The sequence below is a fragment of the Pezoporus wallicus genome, unplaced genomic scaffold, assembly GCF_028554395.1.
Source record: "Pezoporus wallicus isolate ANWC-B61680 ecotype Strahan unplaced genomic scaffold, APGP_CSIRO_Pwel_v1 contig_8791, whole genome shotgun sequence".
In the NCBI taxonomy this organism is placed as follows: Eukaryota; Metazoa; Chordata; class Aves; order Psittaciformes; family Psittacidae; genus Pezoporus; species Pezoporus wallicus.
In genome coordinates this window covers 68,657-84,822 of record NW_026635603.1, presented here as the reverse complement: position 1 = coordinate 84,822, position 16,166 = coordinate 68,657, and the positions used below count along the sequence as shown (strand labels likewise).

Below are 16,166 nucleotides of genomic sequence, written 5' to 3'. Positions count from 1 at the left end.
TCTTTTTTGAGTTAGTTTTTAAATCTTAAGAGTTCTAAGATTCAAGAACAGGAATCTTAGAACTCTTTCATCTGAGTAGATTCAAAATCTTGCAGGTACCTTAACTAGCATGATAATCTTTAAAAAAGAGGTGCCAAAGTCCTCCAGAAGACAAGATGAATGCCCCAGAAGGGGATGCCAGAGCTTCTCCAGAGGATAAAACACAAAGGACGACCCCACTGAAGCAAGCCTGCCTCATACTGAGCTGAGCTCTGAGCAAGGCACCAAACTGCTGCACATTATTTGTTAAGACACATGTTTGGGGCAGCTAATGGTACCATTAGTGAAAAATACACTAGGCAGCCATAAGGTCCTCAAACCAAAATAAGAGTTCCCCAAATCACCCCTATGTCAAAAACAGATTGCACTAAGTCAAATGCTTATCCTTCCTGTGTGTCACTGTAGGTATAATGTAGGTACACCCAGTAGAGATCAAAACCTGTGAACAAGTGTGACATTCAGTAGAGTTGTTTCAGTTGCTTACTCTGAGCTAACATTTGCCCACCTCACCTACCTACTTGGGTAGAAAAAGGAACTGAGGAATGCGAATGCACTCTTAGCAGGGTACATGGAGGGGAGGAGGGGGTGTGAGACAATCAATTGGAAATGCAGTCCTGAGTGTAGAATTGGGCATATTTGCTATATTTTCTTGTTGTTCTTATTAATTTTGAGGATAATCAGCGCTCTTAGAGTTGAGAGAAGAGGTAAAGCATCACAACTTTTTATATTAGACTTGCTTGCTTTTACCTCTTTTAACAAATACAGGGCCACCTTTAGGGTCCGTTTTGCACATCTACAGCCATTTTTACAGTTACTTCATGAACTGCTACTGGCTTTAGATTTTGCAGGAGCTCTGAATGACCAGCAACCGTAAGGACAGCACCCAGGAAGCACCTTTTCTCTTTCCTCACAGAAGTACATGCACTTAAACAGGACAGTTTTCTAGGGCAGATTTACTTCTTTTCTCCACAGACCTTAAGGGTAAGTCTGTACCATACTTTTTCCTATCCATCACCAGTACAGATGCAAGACAATTTGGTATCTGCTTTATTTTTCAGGACATTTATTTTGTACACAGATGAAGTTTTAAAGGACAAAGTGAAATTTTTGAATGCTTCCCTGAAACCAGTGCTTTCTAAATCAACATAGAAGCTTGGGTATTCTACTCCTGCACTTAACAGGTTGAATAGAGTAAATTGAAGGCACTGGAATAACAAGCTTTTTCTGCCACAAAACAATTTGTTTGAAAAGCTTTCATAGTATGAACAGCCTTTGCTGTTTTATATTCAAGGATGAGGCCTTCTCCCATTTCAGTTTTAATTTGTTCAGTATTGACAGCTTTACCAGCATCACTAAAATTAGTACTTAGTCTTATAGTAGCTTTAGGGGGAAGATTAGGAATGACAGCTTTCAGGTCAATTGTTGATTCCTGCCCAAAATTGAGAACCATCAGAAAGACTGTGTCTAACCCATCCAATTCCCTCACATACACAAAAACATTGCTGTCATTCCAGATGTAGCACATCCAGCCCCGATGAATGGGGAGCTCATTGTTGCGAAGTGAAGTTAGCTCTCTGTACAAATTCAGGGTTGAGTTGGACCAGGTCATCTGGATCTGCAACAGCCAGCATTAACAGGGTCATGTCTTTGTACTGAATGTAGGAAATGCTGCTTACCTTTCACATCCACCCAGCCTGCTGAGAACACATGTAGTAGAATTCTGTTTTGACAATTACCTCTTATCATATTTGTCTGCAGATCCCACTGAAAAACTGCTTTTTCACATACACTTCCTTGGCATTTATGGAGTGGCAGAGACAGAGATTATGAGGTATGGCAGAATTTCCCCAGCTCTAACAACTGTTTCTTCCTCCCATGGTGTCCTAGTACTGTTACTGAGCTTTTTTTATTGAGTCTTATCTACTGAAGCCACAGGTTGGTTTTGTGGTTTATGTTTTTCCTGACTTAGATTTACTTTTTCTGTCTTCAGTTCTGGTCAGCGCTGGAGAGCAGCAAAATCTGTTCAATTCACTGTTCTGCTTATGTTAAGAGATGGTCTATGGTTCTTGTTACAAGGCCAGTGCTTTCCATGGTAATAGAAATTAAAAGAAACCAAACCAAACCAACCAGGTTCCAAATTGATACTAAAATAGTTTAAAGAGTGTTAAAGAGCCAAATTGCCAGATCGTAATTGCAGTTGCTCTGCTTAAATTAATGTAAATGACATAGGCTCCTTGCTGCTGCAAGGATTTCCTTTTCCAGTAGAATTTGTGAGGATTCAGTGCTTTTTCTTCCTTTGAGTTTATTCTCAACTGTCAATTCCCACTCAGTGAAAGGAGTGGGAGCAAAATAGATATTTTTAGAGCATCAGTTTGTCAGACAGGCAGATACCTACTTCAACATTGACGCTTTGGTAGTTGGGGTTAACAGGTAACCAGCTACTGTTGCCCTCAGTAAAACCAGCATTAACTTTGCCATCCCACTGCATGGGGGATTTCTCTGGAAAGGTCACCTAGAAAATAAAGTGGTGATTAGTATGTTTACCCCTTAAGCAGCATGTTCTCACATCTTCCAAACAATCACCATCTCAGTATTGCTTCCTTGAGTTTAAGTTAAAATTTAATTAGGAGGATGTAATCCTGCTCCAAATCCAAAGAGTAAATAAGAATCAAAACTGTTACTGACATGGAGAATGGATGGTCTCGTGGATACCGCAGTGATGGGTAAAATGTGGAATTCCCAAATGGCTCTACCAGGGTTGTCTCCCCTTGCAACAGATGGGTGGATAGAAGTCTACTAATGACAGCTAGGATGTTCTGAGGAATACCTAGCCATGCAGTGAGCAAATATATGGTAATGAGTCCTAAGAAGAGATAATGTTACAATCACAATAAACTCAAATCCTCTTGAGCGTCTGTTCTTTTGTAACCATCACGCTTTTCACCTTAGAACTCTTCAGGCTTAGAGGGGGTACAGTTTGGACAGGATTGTTTGCATTAGAAAGATAAAATTATTTCCAAGTGCAAAAACTTTACTGAAAACCAGCTTTAGCTGATTCAAAAGTGTCAATGTAAAAAGGCTGAAATTCTCTTTCAGAGAATTCAGAAAATTTCTGGAAAAGCTTCCTCTTTGTTATTGAGGAGCTGCCAAAAGATCTGACACTTAAATTTAATGATATAAGAGGGCATAAAATATGTTGCACATACTTTGAGTGTTTGTTTTCCATGAAAACTGTTTTTCATACAAAGGGCACTTTTCAATACAATCTGTCAGAACAGCAGCTCAACAAAAGAAATTGTCACTTTGCTTTGTGACATTATAAATAATGGGTTTCTCCTTTTAGCGTGTTCTGAAAAGCAGGGAAAAAGAATCCTAAGTTTTGAGCACTGGTAACACTCCCTTTCATCTTCACCTCTTTCAGTTTCTCCTGAAGTATTTTAAATGCTGTGGCTAGAGACTATACCCTGATCAAATACTCTGTGTCTTTCCATGACACCCATTAATCAGGGAATCTTCCTCTCCAGGTTGAGTGGCTCTGTGTTGTTAGAAAGCAGAGAACCTCAGGGCAGCCTCTAACAGAGTAAACCTTGAGGAGCTGATGGCACACCACTTTTCTGAAGAATATCATTCTGTGAGCAGTAAGCAAGTGCAGGAGACAGTTTGGCCTAGGTGCTCCTCAGAGGAAATGAGATTTCCTTTTAAATCAGAGAATCATCTCACACCTGAATTGGACAAACCTGGTGGCAGTCCTGTGCTTGTTCAGATATCTTTTTCCTTTTGATGCACAGCCATCCAACACCACTGGTAGTATCACTGGGGCTGACTCCCTAACAGAGACTTTCTACAGTGAAGCCAGCATCTGCCACAGGACCGTGTTTTTGTGGTGCTCAAATACAGCCGTGAGAGGCAGAGCTGACCCATTCCCTTTTGTGCATGACCTTTTCCAATCATGCCCATACATCTTAGATAATGAAACACAACACAAGTTGGGTATGATCACAAAAGAGACAAGAAATTACAGGGGCTGAATGTGAAAGCTTGTAAGTTCCACAGGCCAGCACAGTGTGGAACGTCTTCACGTTACTTTTAGCAGTGATCAAGTGAACCAGACACCTGGCTCCCAGGCTGAGGTACCTAAATCCTTTGTAGAAGGGGATCTAAAAGTCAAATGAAAATACCCTGCAGGACAAGCAAAAGCCGCTTCTCCTTGCTACCAGCCAGTACTGAGCAGGGCTGGTCTGTACTCCCACCCCTTTCTGGAGATGCCTTCTTCAGAGCTTAGGCACGCTATAGAGGACTGTGGCTTAGATGCCTTTGTAGTCAGCAGGAGATGGCAGCTGTAGCTATGGTCTGTCATGAACTCCGATTTCCTTTAGTAGCAGTCAGGAAATAATGGATTTTGGCATAGCAGTTAGGATACTTCCATGGGAGGAAGGAGAAAGTGAATTGGTTCCTCTCTCCTTGGATGACTGCAACACACCTCCCCTAACCACTAGCCCAGGCCTGGTATTGGCACTTGGTGCTCTGGCAGAGGACAGAAACTGGGGACGGTGACTGCAGTCTAGCAGTTCAGACACACATCAGGGCCTTGTTTCTGGTTTCTAGCCTGGCCACGTGCTGTCCAATGGTTTTGCTATGGCGAGCACAGAAAACCATCTGAACAGTGATAAAGACTGGTTTGGTTAACACAAGTTCCATTTTTGAGAGTTCTGTTACTTGGAACTAGCCAACAACAGGATCAGTTTTCATGCTCTTCACTTACACTTTCTGATGCGATGTTCTCCATGCCGATTTCTTCACCGTAGTAAGTTACTGGAGTACCGGGGAGGGTTAAAAGCAGCATGTTCATGACATTGACATACTCTTTCCCAATCCGAGAGGAAAGCCGAGGAGCGTTAGGGCTTCCAACCTGAAGAAAACATCATTTGTTAAACACAAATGTCCATGCAGATGTGAAATGGGTTAACTGATTTTAATAAGGCGGAAGGGTTTTTTTCTCTTTCATTTTTTAATTCCCCCTTCCAGGCCTGTGAGGGCAACTATCTTCTACCTTGGTGCCATTACAAGCTTCTGGCTGAAGTAGTTTAGTGCACAGAAGCCCTGCCAGCAGCACGAGGCAGGAGTGAGGAGAGATGACAAATAACAACTCTCCACAATTACAATTCCCCCCAGTTTCTGCTATTTTCTCTGCTGTGTGAAAGTGGGGCTTGTTCTGAAAAGATCTCTTGACCAGCCCAGATGTGCTTGCTCTCAGCTGCCAGCTATGTTCTTTCCTGGCCCCAGGAGGTTTGCAAAGTTCATTGCACTAAGTCAGCTTATGGCCAAAGATAATTGTACTGATCCCGTCCTTGCCGGTGGTTTAAGCCAATGCCCTATTTTACACTGAGGGAGAGGCATGATCATAAGTTCCCTTCTGTCACCCTTGCACAGGGAGTGTAACTTAATCAAAGGGCAAGGCAGCCGGCTGGCACCAACAACTGTGACTACAGCAGCAGAGACTTTCACATGGTTATCTTCTGTAGGCTAGCCAGGGGCTTAGCCTGCTGCTGATCCCACTGAAATCAACTGGGAAGGGGAGGTTTCTATCACCATAAGAGGAACTATCACCCATAGGTGAACTATAGGAACCAGCTCTTCCTATAAGAGCTGGTCTAGAACTCTTACCGCCCAGTTTGGCCATTTTCCTGCAGGCATGTTTTTCATCCACAGGTTGACAGCTTCAAAAATACTGTTGCCTGATAGATTTTTCATGCTAATTAGGTTGAAATTGAAAGGAAAATCTGCTTCTTGGACAAAAGTTTTTCCATAATACGTCATTGTTGCTTCCATGTCTTCCTTGTCATCACCATCAGAACCCAGAAATCTACAAAGGAGTATACAAATCCCATTTTTGCACGAAGCAGAAAGAAGCTAGGAATGCTGCTGGACATACATATAAAATAACACTGCATTAAGAATCCCATTCCCCGACAAAGATTAATACAGAGAAAAGTATTTTGTAAAGCAGACAAGGAGAAATTCTTCTTGGAAAAGTCAAGAGTCAACACAAGGCAGTAAGTATCTGACCGAAGACTTATCTTTCTGAATCCACATCCACACACTCCATATTCCAGCAATTTCCAAGCTTGCCTTTGGAGAAAAGGTCCTGGGGGTCCCCCAAGTTGAACATGAGCCAGTGATGTGCCCTTGTAGCAAAGTTGGCTAATGGTGGCCTGGGCTCCATTAGGAAGAGTGTTGTCACCAGGTTAAGGGAGGGGAAGTGATAGTACAGCCTATGCACCACTAGTTGCATTTGAGGCAAAAAAAAACCTTTTTATGGCATATTATGGTATTAAAAAAACCAAAATCAAAAACCACCACCACCATTTTATTCCTAGCAAGAAGCTGATAGAGAATAAATGAACTGGCTGCAATAATGATTACCTGTATCGGCCAGGTTCTCTGCTGAACTGATTCATAGTGTGACGGAAGCTACGGATGATATCGTGCATGCCAACTTGTGTGGTGGTGTAGTCATGGTAGAGTTGGGAATAGGCAGTGATATTCTCCTTAAGGAAAGATACAATATTTCCCATTAGTTCACCAATATTTTAGGTTTCAGAATTCTCCGAATTCTTTCCATCTTTTCCCGAGACAATGCACCAGCCCAAATCCGTTTTGACTGAAGTGAATTTAGCATACCAATGCTAACAGTGCAGAGCTGAACTGCACTTGGGAGCTGTAAAGTTGTTACAGCACAGGGCTGCTTATTTTGGATTCCATCCTTCAAGAGAGAGGGCCCACTAACTGCAGCTCTAACCAACTGATCCCACCTGCAACAGGCTCCCCAGACACAACCAATCAACTATTAAAATCACAAAACTGGTCTTTTTAAACTATAAATTGCAAAGCAGATGATTTTAAACAGAAAATTGAAGGCAACAGTGTCAGAACAGAACTACAAAGTGTGTATGGACCAATTCTCCTCCCACCCATGGGGCTTCTGCTTGCAGGTATACTCACTGACCTACACCTGAGCTCAGGGGCTTCTTTTCGTACATGCTCTTGCAGGGCAAAGAGCCACCCACCTTCCAAGGTACACCACTTATCAGTCTTCTTAAAGCCACAATTAAGAACAAAGGGTAAAAACATACACGCTCTTGCCCCAGTAGCACATACAGGACAAAAGCAAAGACACAACATATACATTACTGGATTCTGGGACTTGTTCACTAGAGGCTCATCTCGGAGATGCTTTGCTTCTAGAAGATACTTCACAGCGCTGAAACTGAATCCATCAATCCCTTTGCCGAGCCAAAATTTGATGATGTCCTAGACAAAGGTAAAAGTTGAGAAGCCCAAGTGAGCCCACCCCATTCAAAATAGCATATACTCAAAAAGGAAACTAAACCTGTTAGGTGGTATGAATCTGTAACAGCTTATGTTGTCATTTGTACTTCAGATTTTACTAGAAGTCAAACTGAAGTCTAAATAAAGCATGTCTTGTTATTTCATCCCATATAAAGGAAAAAAGACTGGCCTGTAACTTCTCCCATGGAGACCAAAGCCAGGCCATGCCTCACTAAAAGCCATTTCTAATCTCATCCATCAAAACAATTGGGCTCAGGCTAAGTGCTGCTGTTGCTGAGCACCCATCATGGCTGCACATAGTTAGAACACATTGATTCAAATAAGCGAGAATATGCTGTTCTGCACAGACCTTGTGCCATTAATATTCTTTTTACACAATAGAGCTCTTAAAACATTTGATGTAAAATTTTTCTGTTATTTGCAGGCTTATTTGTTGATTTGTAGGCACATGGAAAATTATTTTCCCCAAGTTAACTGCTTTCAATTCCTAATTTCACTATTAGTAAAATTATATCCCACTTCATTAGCTATTACATTACTGTAGTTTTAATTGCTCTAGTTTTAAGCGACTCTAAAGTTCAGTCCCTCCTGGGCTGTTTCTGTAAATGTTCTTTTAGATCAGGTACTCTGCTGTGTCTGAGGACAAAACCTGCTTTTTAAACACAGCTATTGAATTGCCTTTTTTTAACGTGGGACGTACACTTGCCTCAGTGGGCTGGAGCAGAACCAGTCCACGCTCCAGCTTCACAGATTTTAGTTTGGCAAATAAAGACTCCACCTTACTGGGCTGTACTTTCCCATAGGAAGAGTCCATTTTGCTTCCTGCTCAGTCCACCTACCCTTCTGAAACAGGGCTTTGAATTAAGGTACTAGGCAAGGATTATTCTTTAACATGCTGGAGCAATTAATGAAGCTCATAAGCATTTACCATAGGTTGGTGTTGCCAGGCCAAACTTCATCGTTTTCATTTCATCTCTTTGCATAGGAAATGCAGCATCCGTTTGCTACTGGAGCTTCAATAGTATCTCAAGTACCCCTAAAAACCAATTTAGCCAGGAGCATTGAAAAGTATGAGCAATTCTAGGAGAAAAAGATGCAAGTGGCAAGATGCGGTGTTAAGTATCAAGATGGACAGGTTACTTGTGGAGTTCTCCAAGGATCCCTCGCAAAAGCAGCCTCATTTCATGCCTTCACTAACAAGAATGTGTTTTATTTCTTCATGTACAATCAGTGCCTGCCATGAGGGGGGGAGGCCTCATAGAGACAGAGACCAACACAAAGTGGGCAGCTGTGAAGGCTTCCACCAAAGAAATGCACCAGAATTCTACAGTACAAAGTAACAGACACTAAAGGACAAAATCAAAACACTTGAAGTAGCTGATGGGGTGCAAATTTTCGGGGGAAAAAGCATATTAAAAAGATTAAAAGCAGCAACTCTCAGATTCTCCATGTTCAGGCCCTGCCTCATATTTTAAGGAATTCTACAATGTCTGCGGGGAGATGTGGTGCAGACAGACGTGAGGTTTCATCAGAGCACCACCACCTTGCCTTGGTGAGGCAGTGATTGCTGTCCATCTGTCTCCCCTGTTAAGTCATCAGCGGTGCTGACAGACCGAAACTCACTATCTCCCCCTTATCCCCAAGCCCAGGCGTTCCTTGTGATTCAAATCAACTTTTGTCTCCCTTTCCTGAAAATGCAAACGTCTCTTTGATAAAACAAGGTGCCAGCCCCACATTTAACTGGCTAATTCACAGCTCCTTTCATCAACAAAGACTTCTCTCCCTGCCTTCCACTTCCACTAACTGTTGTTGATACATCCAAACCCACCTAAGTGCCTTCATCCTTGGCTATTGATGGAGGCTAGAGCTGAAAGCAGTTAACTGCTTCCAGGGAGCACTCATGTTGGATTACCTGATAACAGCACCAACTTCAAAGCAAGTAACAGCTATCCTGGGACACAGAGAGAAGTGCCTATACCACTGCAAGATTCTGCCCAGACATCTTTTCTGTTCAATTTGTTCAGTTCTGGCCAACCACAGGTGAGAAAAGCCTATGAGGAGTGAGTAGTGGCTAAACAAAGGGATGAAGAGCCTCTCACTTCAGGAAAGACTGGAAAATCCCAGCCCGTTTAATCTAGCTTAACAAAAGCTTAAGGGGGATCTTGTCACAGATGGAAAATAAATCAGCATAAACAAGAGTGGGAACAGCTATTTGAGGTTTGATTTATAGAGAGGCAAGTATCAGTAGTCTGCAGCTAAGGTTGGGCTGAAAAGCAGGGGGCTCCTGAAGCATCAAAGTAATTTTAAGATAGCCTTTAGTGGGAAGGGAAGAGGAAAGGGAGCTCCTTTTAAAGTGCAATCTGCTGTTCCAAAACCCCATCCAGATCTTGCAGGCACTTGGGAGAGCAGGGGACTTAAGAGAGCAAAAAATGCCATAGTTGTACCTTTGTAAACTCCAGAGGGCTGTAACAGCACCCTCTGCCAATGCTTCCGCTCAAGGACAGTTCTAGTGGTGTGTAGCTCTGCACTGGAAGCATTACAGCACAAACCCTCAGTTTTGCTTATAGACTTCATGTTTGCCTGGACAATGGCTTACATACACTGCAAGCCTTGGATTTCTTCCAGCTACAGAACTGACCATCACCAGAGAGCTGAAGTGCAGAAGCAGCTGCTTTGCTGATGGCGCCGCGGCGGGGCTCGTACTTACATGGATTTCTTGTTGGACTGCGAGGTTGTGGAAGTTTAAGTCCGGCTGTTCTTTCCCAAACTGATGAAAATAACACTGCTCCCTCACATCGTCAAACTGCCAGCTGGAATCCCCATAGATGCTCACCTGCTCAGGTAAGGGAGGAGGATAATCAGGAATCCCCATTTAACCAACGTGCCCTTATGCATTCACTTTAAGCTGCGGTGCATGTAATAAAGCACCAAATGTCTCATCAGTGGACTAGATTTTGTGCTTCTGTTTTACATTTCCCTCTCCCACTCATTGCTCTCCCTTTAGCTGTGTTTTACCACACGTATTTGCTGCTCAAGGTTCTGTTTCATTCTTTTTCCTTTAAGTAGGCTTCCACTGAGAATTGTCCAGAATAGAGGGGGAAACATGGGTGCGAACTTTGCTTTTGGAATTGTTTTTCCTTAATCTTACCAAAACCAGCTTTAATTAACTGAGCTTTCTGCAATCCGGTATTACCCCTTTGAAGCACCAACAACAGTCAGCACGGTAAGATGTTAACTTAGTCAAAATCTCTGTAATAGAAGATTCCAAAGGCTAGGATAGCTCTTAAGGCCAAGTTTAAAGAGAAGCTACACAAGCTGGTACAAAATACTCATTCCACCTCGTTTTTAGAATACACAAGCTCCTGATTGTGCACCCATCGGATCAAGTAAATACATTTGGAACAGGGAACACACATTCTGGCCTGATCACCTCCTGAAGAAGGAAAAAAGCCACCAACACACTTGTTTGTTTCCTTCCCCACCCACCGTGACTGCAGGGGAGCCGAGAGGGAGTTTCTAGAGGGAAGCACCCAGTCACAGAAGGGGACACAATGGCTTATGCACAATCATCCTCTTTGTGTTTAAGGAGTGAAGGTTTAACACCGAGGTAAAGGAACACAAGTAATCTGTTAAATTCTGTTTGAAGGAGGAACCGTTCACCCTGAGACGGTTTAAATCTGCACTTGCTCACTGAGTAACATCGGTTTGAACCTCCTGCAGGCATTTACGACCCAGCACACACTGTGGCCACCTGAATCCAGCCTGGTATTTGCATGTTTGCCTCCAGTGCTTACCCAGTTGTTTGGAGGAGTGATGGAACCCGCAGCCTGGCCGCAGTCCTGCCAGATGTAGTAGTCCGTGTACTTGCCAGTGCGATTGCGACTCAGCTGGAACCACCGGTGTTTGTCGCTGGTGTGGTTCGGTATTAAATCCATTATCACTTTTAGCCCTTAAAAATCAAACCACAAACCGACCATTACATGGACCCTTTTCAGACAAAGTTCACCTCTTTTTGTTCCAGTGCAGTATCACAAGTGATTGGGGTGCTTACATCCCAGAGGTCTGGCAAAGGAGAGAGGCAAAACCACCCCAAAAGCTCCAACCTACCAACGCAGACTAACTAGAACCTGCAGGCAGCTGCAACACATCTGGCTGGTACTGTTCCCCCAGCCCATTGTTGGGGGGGGAAAGAAGGGGCAAGAAAAGAGTCAGATTTCTGCTGTTAAGAACCATTTCCATTAACTGTGGCTTCATACCCGTCTCCCACACCTCCTAGATGGGAAAGACACCTCACCAGTCTAGCATCAGTAAACACATGTTCTTCCTCACCCTTTCTGAAGACTAGACGGTTTTTGAAACCCCAGGTGTTTTGGGGCCTGGCAAACCATTTTCCCTTCCCCCTACAGCTGTAAGGGGCAACACCTTTGGGAGCAAACCATTTGGCCGAAGGCATAGAGGCACCAACCGAGGATGCAGTCACAGGAAGGAAGCGTATGTTCCCTCCCAAGCCTGTAATTGTTTTCCTGTCTGCTTCAGAAAGTAGCCATCAGTCATAAAATTCAGTCAAAACCAATCACACCTCAGCCCAGACCATGGATGCCCACACTATACCCACCAGGGAGCACAGACAGCACATCAGCCCCGACACCCACGAGCATCCTCAGTGGGGAGGGAGCATGACTTGCAGAGGACAGAGCAGCCTGACAGTGCTGTTGTAGCTCCCAGCACTACCCCAATGCTCATAGGTGTGAAATGGCAATGGCAGGACTCATGTTGCTGTGGAGCTGATGCAGACTTGTCACCGGCATCTCCATCTGCCTCTGCTCAACACCACCATGGGGGAACCACCGGATGCGTGAGCTGAAATCTCAGATCACAACCCAGCGCTGTGAGGTGCACCTCTTTGGTCTGAATTGAATGTCTTAATAGAGTTATTTTGCTCAGAGCTGCAGCTTACCTCTGTCATGGATGGCTGCAAGCAGGTTCTCAAAATCGCGCATTGATCCAAACATGGGATCAATATCATAGAAGTCTTCGGCACCATACCCAAGGTCTTTTAACGGGGACTTATAGAAAGAGGTGATCCAGATAGTTTTTATGTTCAAATACGTAATGTGGTCCAGTTTTTCTTGGATGCCTGTTTAAAGGAGCAGAGCATCGTCTGTTTAGAAAAGACAAACTATTTCTGTTGAAGTAAGCTTGCTGTGGGCCCTCAGTCAAAGGGGGTACACAGGTCCCTTGGATGCACAACCGTCCCCTGTTTTCAGGGGTGCCAGGGCAATTGTGGTGTTTCTTCAGGGATAGATCACAGAATGGAACCGTTCAACGCCACTTTTACAAAGGAGGTAAAGCAGGAACGAAAGAACATCAGATCAAACCAAATCTCTATTCTGCATCATAACAATATTTACAATTTAATAAAGTTAATTCTCACTTCTGGAAAACTCCTGTATTTTGTTAAAATGCAGCAACAGCATTTGAAATGCTTTCCCATTGCAAGGCACAGCCATTAATCCTCGAACCACCCAAAGGGAAGCACAATTTCAATGCAAAGATCCCAGGTTTTTTCCCTGCCTTAGGAAAGGTCTCTTACGGAGTTTTTCTGTTGTTTGCTGTAAGGGCACCTCACTGCAGCCTCCCCTAGCATTTCTAAACCCAAATCTTTCCTGTCTTCCTGGCACATCACTACTGGCACATAACTACAGGAACAGTTCCTTCTCTTCACTTGTCAGCAGAACATATTACAGCCAGGGCTTGCTGTTTGGAAATGGTCCATTGCAGTGTTGATCCTTCTCTTTCTCAGTCTCAGCTAAGCTACTGGTAAGTGGCATTGCCTCCTGCTATGGGGCACACCTTCTCAAGGCATTAAGAGCTCAAAAGCACCCAGGCCAGGAAGAAGAAGTAAGGTATCGTTCTCTCCTCTTTGTCAGTTTTATATCCCCCTCACACACTTTTCCTTAAGGAAATGTTGCCAACCCAACACTGCAAGGCACTCAGCACCACCTTTGCCCCTGCCTGACCTCAGTTTTGAGGGGATACTTCACTCTGATGGCAGTGGTGCTGCTTCTTGCCCTCATCCCCACCTCTAAACATGCAAACTCCAGGCTTAGACTTAGCAACTTGAGCAAGCAGCTCCTGTATTTATTCAGGACAGTGTGAGTTGCCATTAATGATTAGTCAGACAACTTTTCTTCCCTTCTCCGTTAGGGTGGCTTTCTCTGTTGGACTGTATGGTGATTTTGTAAATACATCTATATATGTATATACATGGACATGCACACACAGATATATATATATATGCATACACATGGACAACGGCTACATAGCTTTGCACATACCAAGACTGGAAATTCACCCACCTTTCAGATCCCCATTCCCATCCATGTCGCTGTCCTTGAAGGAACGAGGATAGATCTGGTAAATAGGACCCGCCTGCCACCAGTCAAGGCACTTTGGAGAGAGAGCAATAATGGCAATCGTGGCGCATACAAGCAGGACAGCGGTGGCAATTATGAGCCAGAAGAGAATCTCCCTGGTCACTCTGTACTGGGCTTGGCTGGAGAACTTGAGCAACACTTCCTTTGGCATCCCTGCATAGGGCTTCAGCACCGGCTCCTCTGTAGCTGCTGCATCCACATCAACAGTGCACGCTTTTGGCACTTCTTCTTGGGTACTGGAGTTGGTCCCCTTGTCATCAACAGCCTCATTTTGAACAAACCCGTTGTTCTCCACACCCCCCTTCTCACTCAGCTCCATAGGTAAGCTCTTTGCTTCTTCCTCAACCATTTCCCTTCACAGGTCTTGTCCTAGAGACTCTGGCCACAGCACAGAGGTGTTGCCCACACACCTTTGTTCAGTGAAATGAGAAGCAGCGTAATTAGCCCCTGGGTTTATAATCAATCCTGACCCAGTGGACAAAGTTCAGGAAGAGACAAGGAGGGCAAAGTGCTCCTGCTCTTCTGCATAGCAGGCATCTCCAGCGAGATAACAACACACTGTAAGAACGTGCAGCCTTCCAGGGGGAGGTAAGCCTATTGCTCTGCCAGCCAAGCAGAGCTGGGTTTGCTGTTGCACACCGAACTTCCTTTTGCCAGCAAGAGGAAATGATGGGGTTTTTTAGCCAGTAGAAGATGTAGTGAAGATGCAGCTTTCCACACTGGTCTGGGTCTTCCCTGCCTAAAGCAGTCTGAGCATTAATGAGTGATTTAAGTGTGGACAAGAAGACAAGGAGGTGTTGACAGCTTGTGGCCCAAAGCAGCAATACAAACTAAGGAAGGACAAAAGGCCGGTTGTGCTTTGTTTCTCACACCTTTGAAAAGCAAAACCCACCAAACTAACCGAGCCCAGCCCACCCAACAAGCCTTAAGCAGTAACAAGGGTAAGGCACATTCCAACCCTGCCATTCACAGCATGTCGCAGGCTGCTACACCCAGAGCTACCCCAGGGTCAGGACAGGATAGCTCGGCACAGGCATGAGCAAGACTCAGGAGAGAAAAACCAAACCCCACTGCCCAATATTACTGTCATTGCCAATTATTTGATGAAAGGAAAGCAGCTTTTCCTTTCTCCTTTCCTCCCTTTCTACTACTCAGGCCAGGAAAATATCAGTGCCCAAAGCCTCCACAAGCGTGCACAGATTTACACATCAGTGCCCTCAGCCCCAGCTGCCCTGGAGCCAGGGAGCCTGCATCCACCAACAGATCCCCTCCAGCCCAGGCATGCCAAAGGAAGCACAAGGCAATGCATGTTTGCCAAAGAGCTGCCTTATCACACGTAAAAGCAATCACCTGCCCACAACCTTAGGGTCAGGGTCCCACTGAAACTCCCATGGGAAACTGCAGTGGAGAAAAGGTTGGGTTTGGCCTCAAAAAAAGTATTTATGATGTTTGCCTCAAACAGTGACAGAAGTTTACAAACTAATGACTGAATTCAGCATGGAACAGTCAAACGAGTGAAAAATGTGTTGTTTCTTGACAAGCTGAGCTAAGAAGTGGTCTTTGACAGATTGGAGCTTCTTCTTCCCTTTCCTCATAGCAGTGCCTGGCAGCAACCTCACCCTGTGCAGAGTCAGGCCGTGCCCAGAGCATCTGAGGCCATAAGCTTGTATTCGGTACAAAGCCAACCACTCCCCACCCTGTTTCAACTGTTTAACTTCATTAATTTCCAGTTAAAAAGGGAAATGTGCAAATGCAGAGGAGTTTTTAGACTGCATCAGGCCTCAGTGCTCCCATCCTGCTGCTTCCCCCAGCCCCAAAGGCTTAAATGTGCCCACAGCTTCCTGCACTACCCCAAGGCTCCTCCAAGCACCCAGGCACAGCAGAACATAGGAGCAAAGGATGACCACAGCACTGCTGCCTGCCATGGGAACTGACTCAGCACCCTCAGCTCGGGGAGCTGTGAGGTGTTGGGTTGTGTTTGTTCGGGGTGGTTTTGATTGTCCCATCATTGTCCTCCGCTCCCTTTTTTTGCCGAGACCATGAGCATGTTTCTAAATGTGGGGCTGCCGTAATGCAGAACCAGAGCTGGGAATGCAGGTCTGTCCGCATAGGTAAACCTGTGTTCTGCACCTCTGTTTCTACATGTGTGCACACAGAGCCCCCAGCAATGTGTCTGACCTCCAAAACCCTCCTCACTCACCCCAAGAACAAAGCCAAGTCTCTCAGATCCTGATACTGTGCAAACCCAACACCTGTAAGATAAAGCTGGGCTCCTGCTGTGACATTTACAAAGAGAGGGGTAAAGCGTATGCAAAAAAAGAGTTGAAGACAGACGTTCAT

At 44.6% G+C, this 16,166-nt stretch overlaps 1 protein-coding gene across 1 annotated transcript; it reads right to left on the bottom strand.

Annotated features, from left to right (window-relative positions):
* Nucleotides 1-1,111: 1,111 nt before the first annotated feature.
* On the bottom strand, nucleotides 1,112-14,214 carry SLC3A1 (solute carrier family 3 member 1). The gene is made up of 10 exons (XM_057396959.1): nucleotides 13,749-14,214; nucleotides 12,347-12,526; nucleotides 11,184-11,338; nucleotides 10,097-10,222; nucleotides 7,231-7,350; nucleotides 6,463-6,587; nucleotides 5,704-5,902; nucleotides 4,802-4,948; nucleotides 2,435-2,551; nucleotides 1,112-1,654 (listed from the first exon to the last, which is right to left on the bottom strand). The coding sequence occupies exons 1-10, from the start codon at nucleotides 14,173-14,175 to the stop codon at nucleotides 1,214-1,216; spliced, it is 2,037 nt and encodes a 678-aa protein (XP_057252942.1). The 5' UTR covers nucleotides 14,176-14,214; the 3' UTR covers nucleotides 1,112-1,213.
* Nucleotides 14,215-16,166: the final 1,952 nt, after the last annotated feature.

What these genes read in the sequence shown, in the direction of transcription:
- SLC3A1 (XM_057396959.1), bottom strand. Translation starts at nt 14,175, where the DNA reads ATGGTTGAGGAAGAAGCAAAGAGCTTACCTATGGAGCTGAGTGAGAAG. An exon ending in TGGGAATGGGGATCTGAAAG is followed by an intron (nt 12,527 to 13,748) that starts GTGGGTGAATTT and finishes TCCTTTAAACAG; the next exon opens with GCATCCAAGAAAAACTGGAC. An exon ending in TGAACAAGTCCCAGAATCCA is followed by an intron (nt 6,588 to 7,230) that starts GTAATGTATATG and finishes TCTTTCCTTAAG; the next exon opens with GAGAATATCACTGCCTATTC.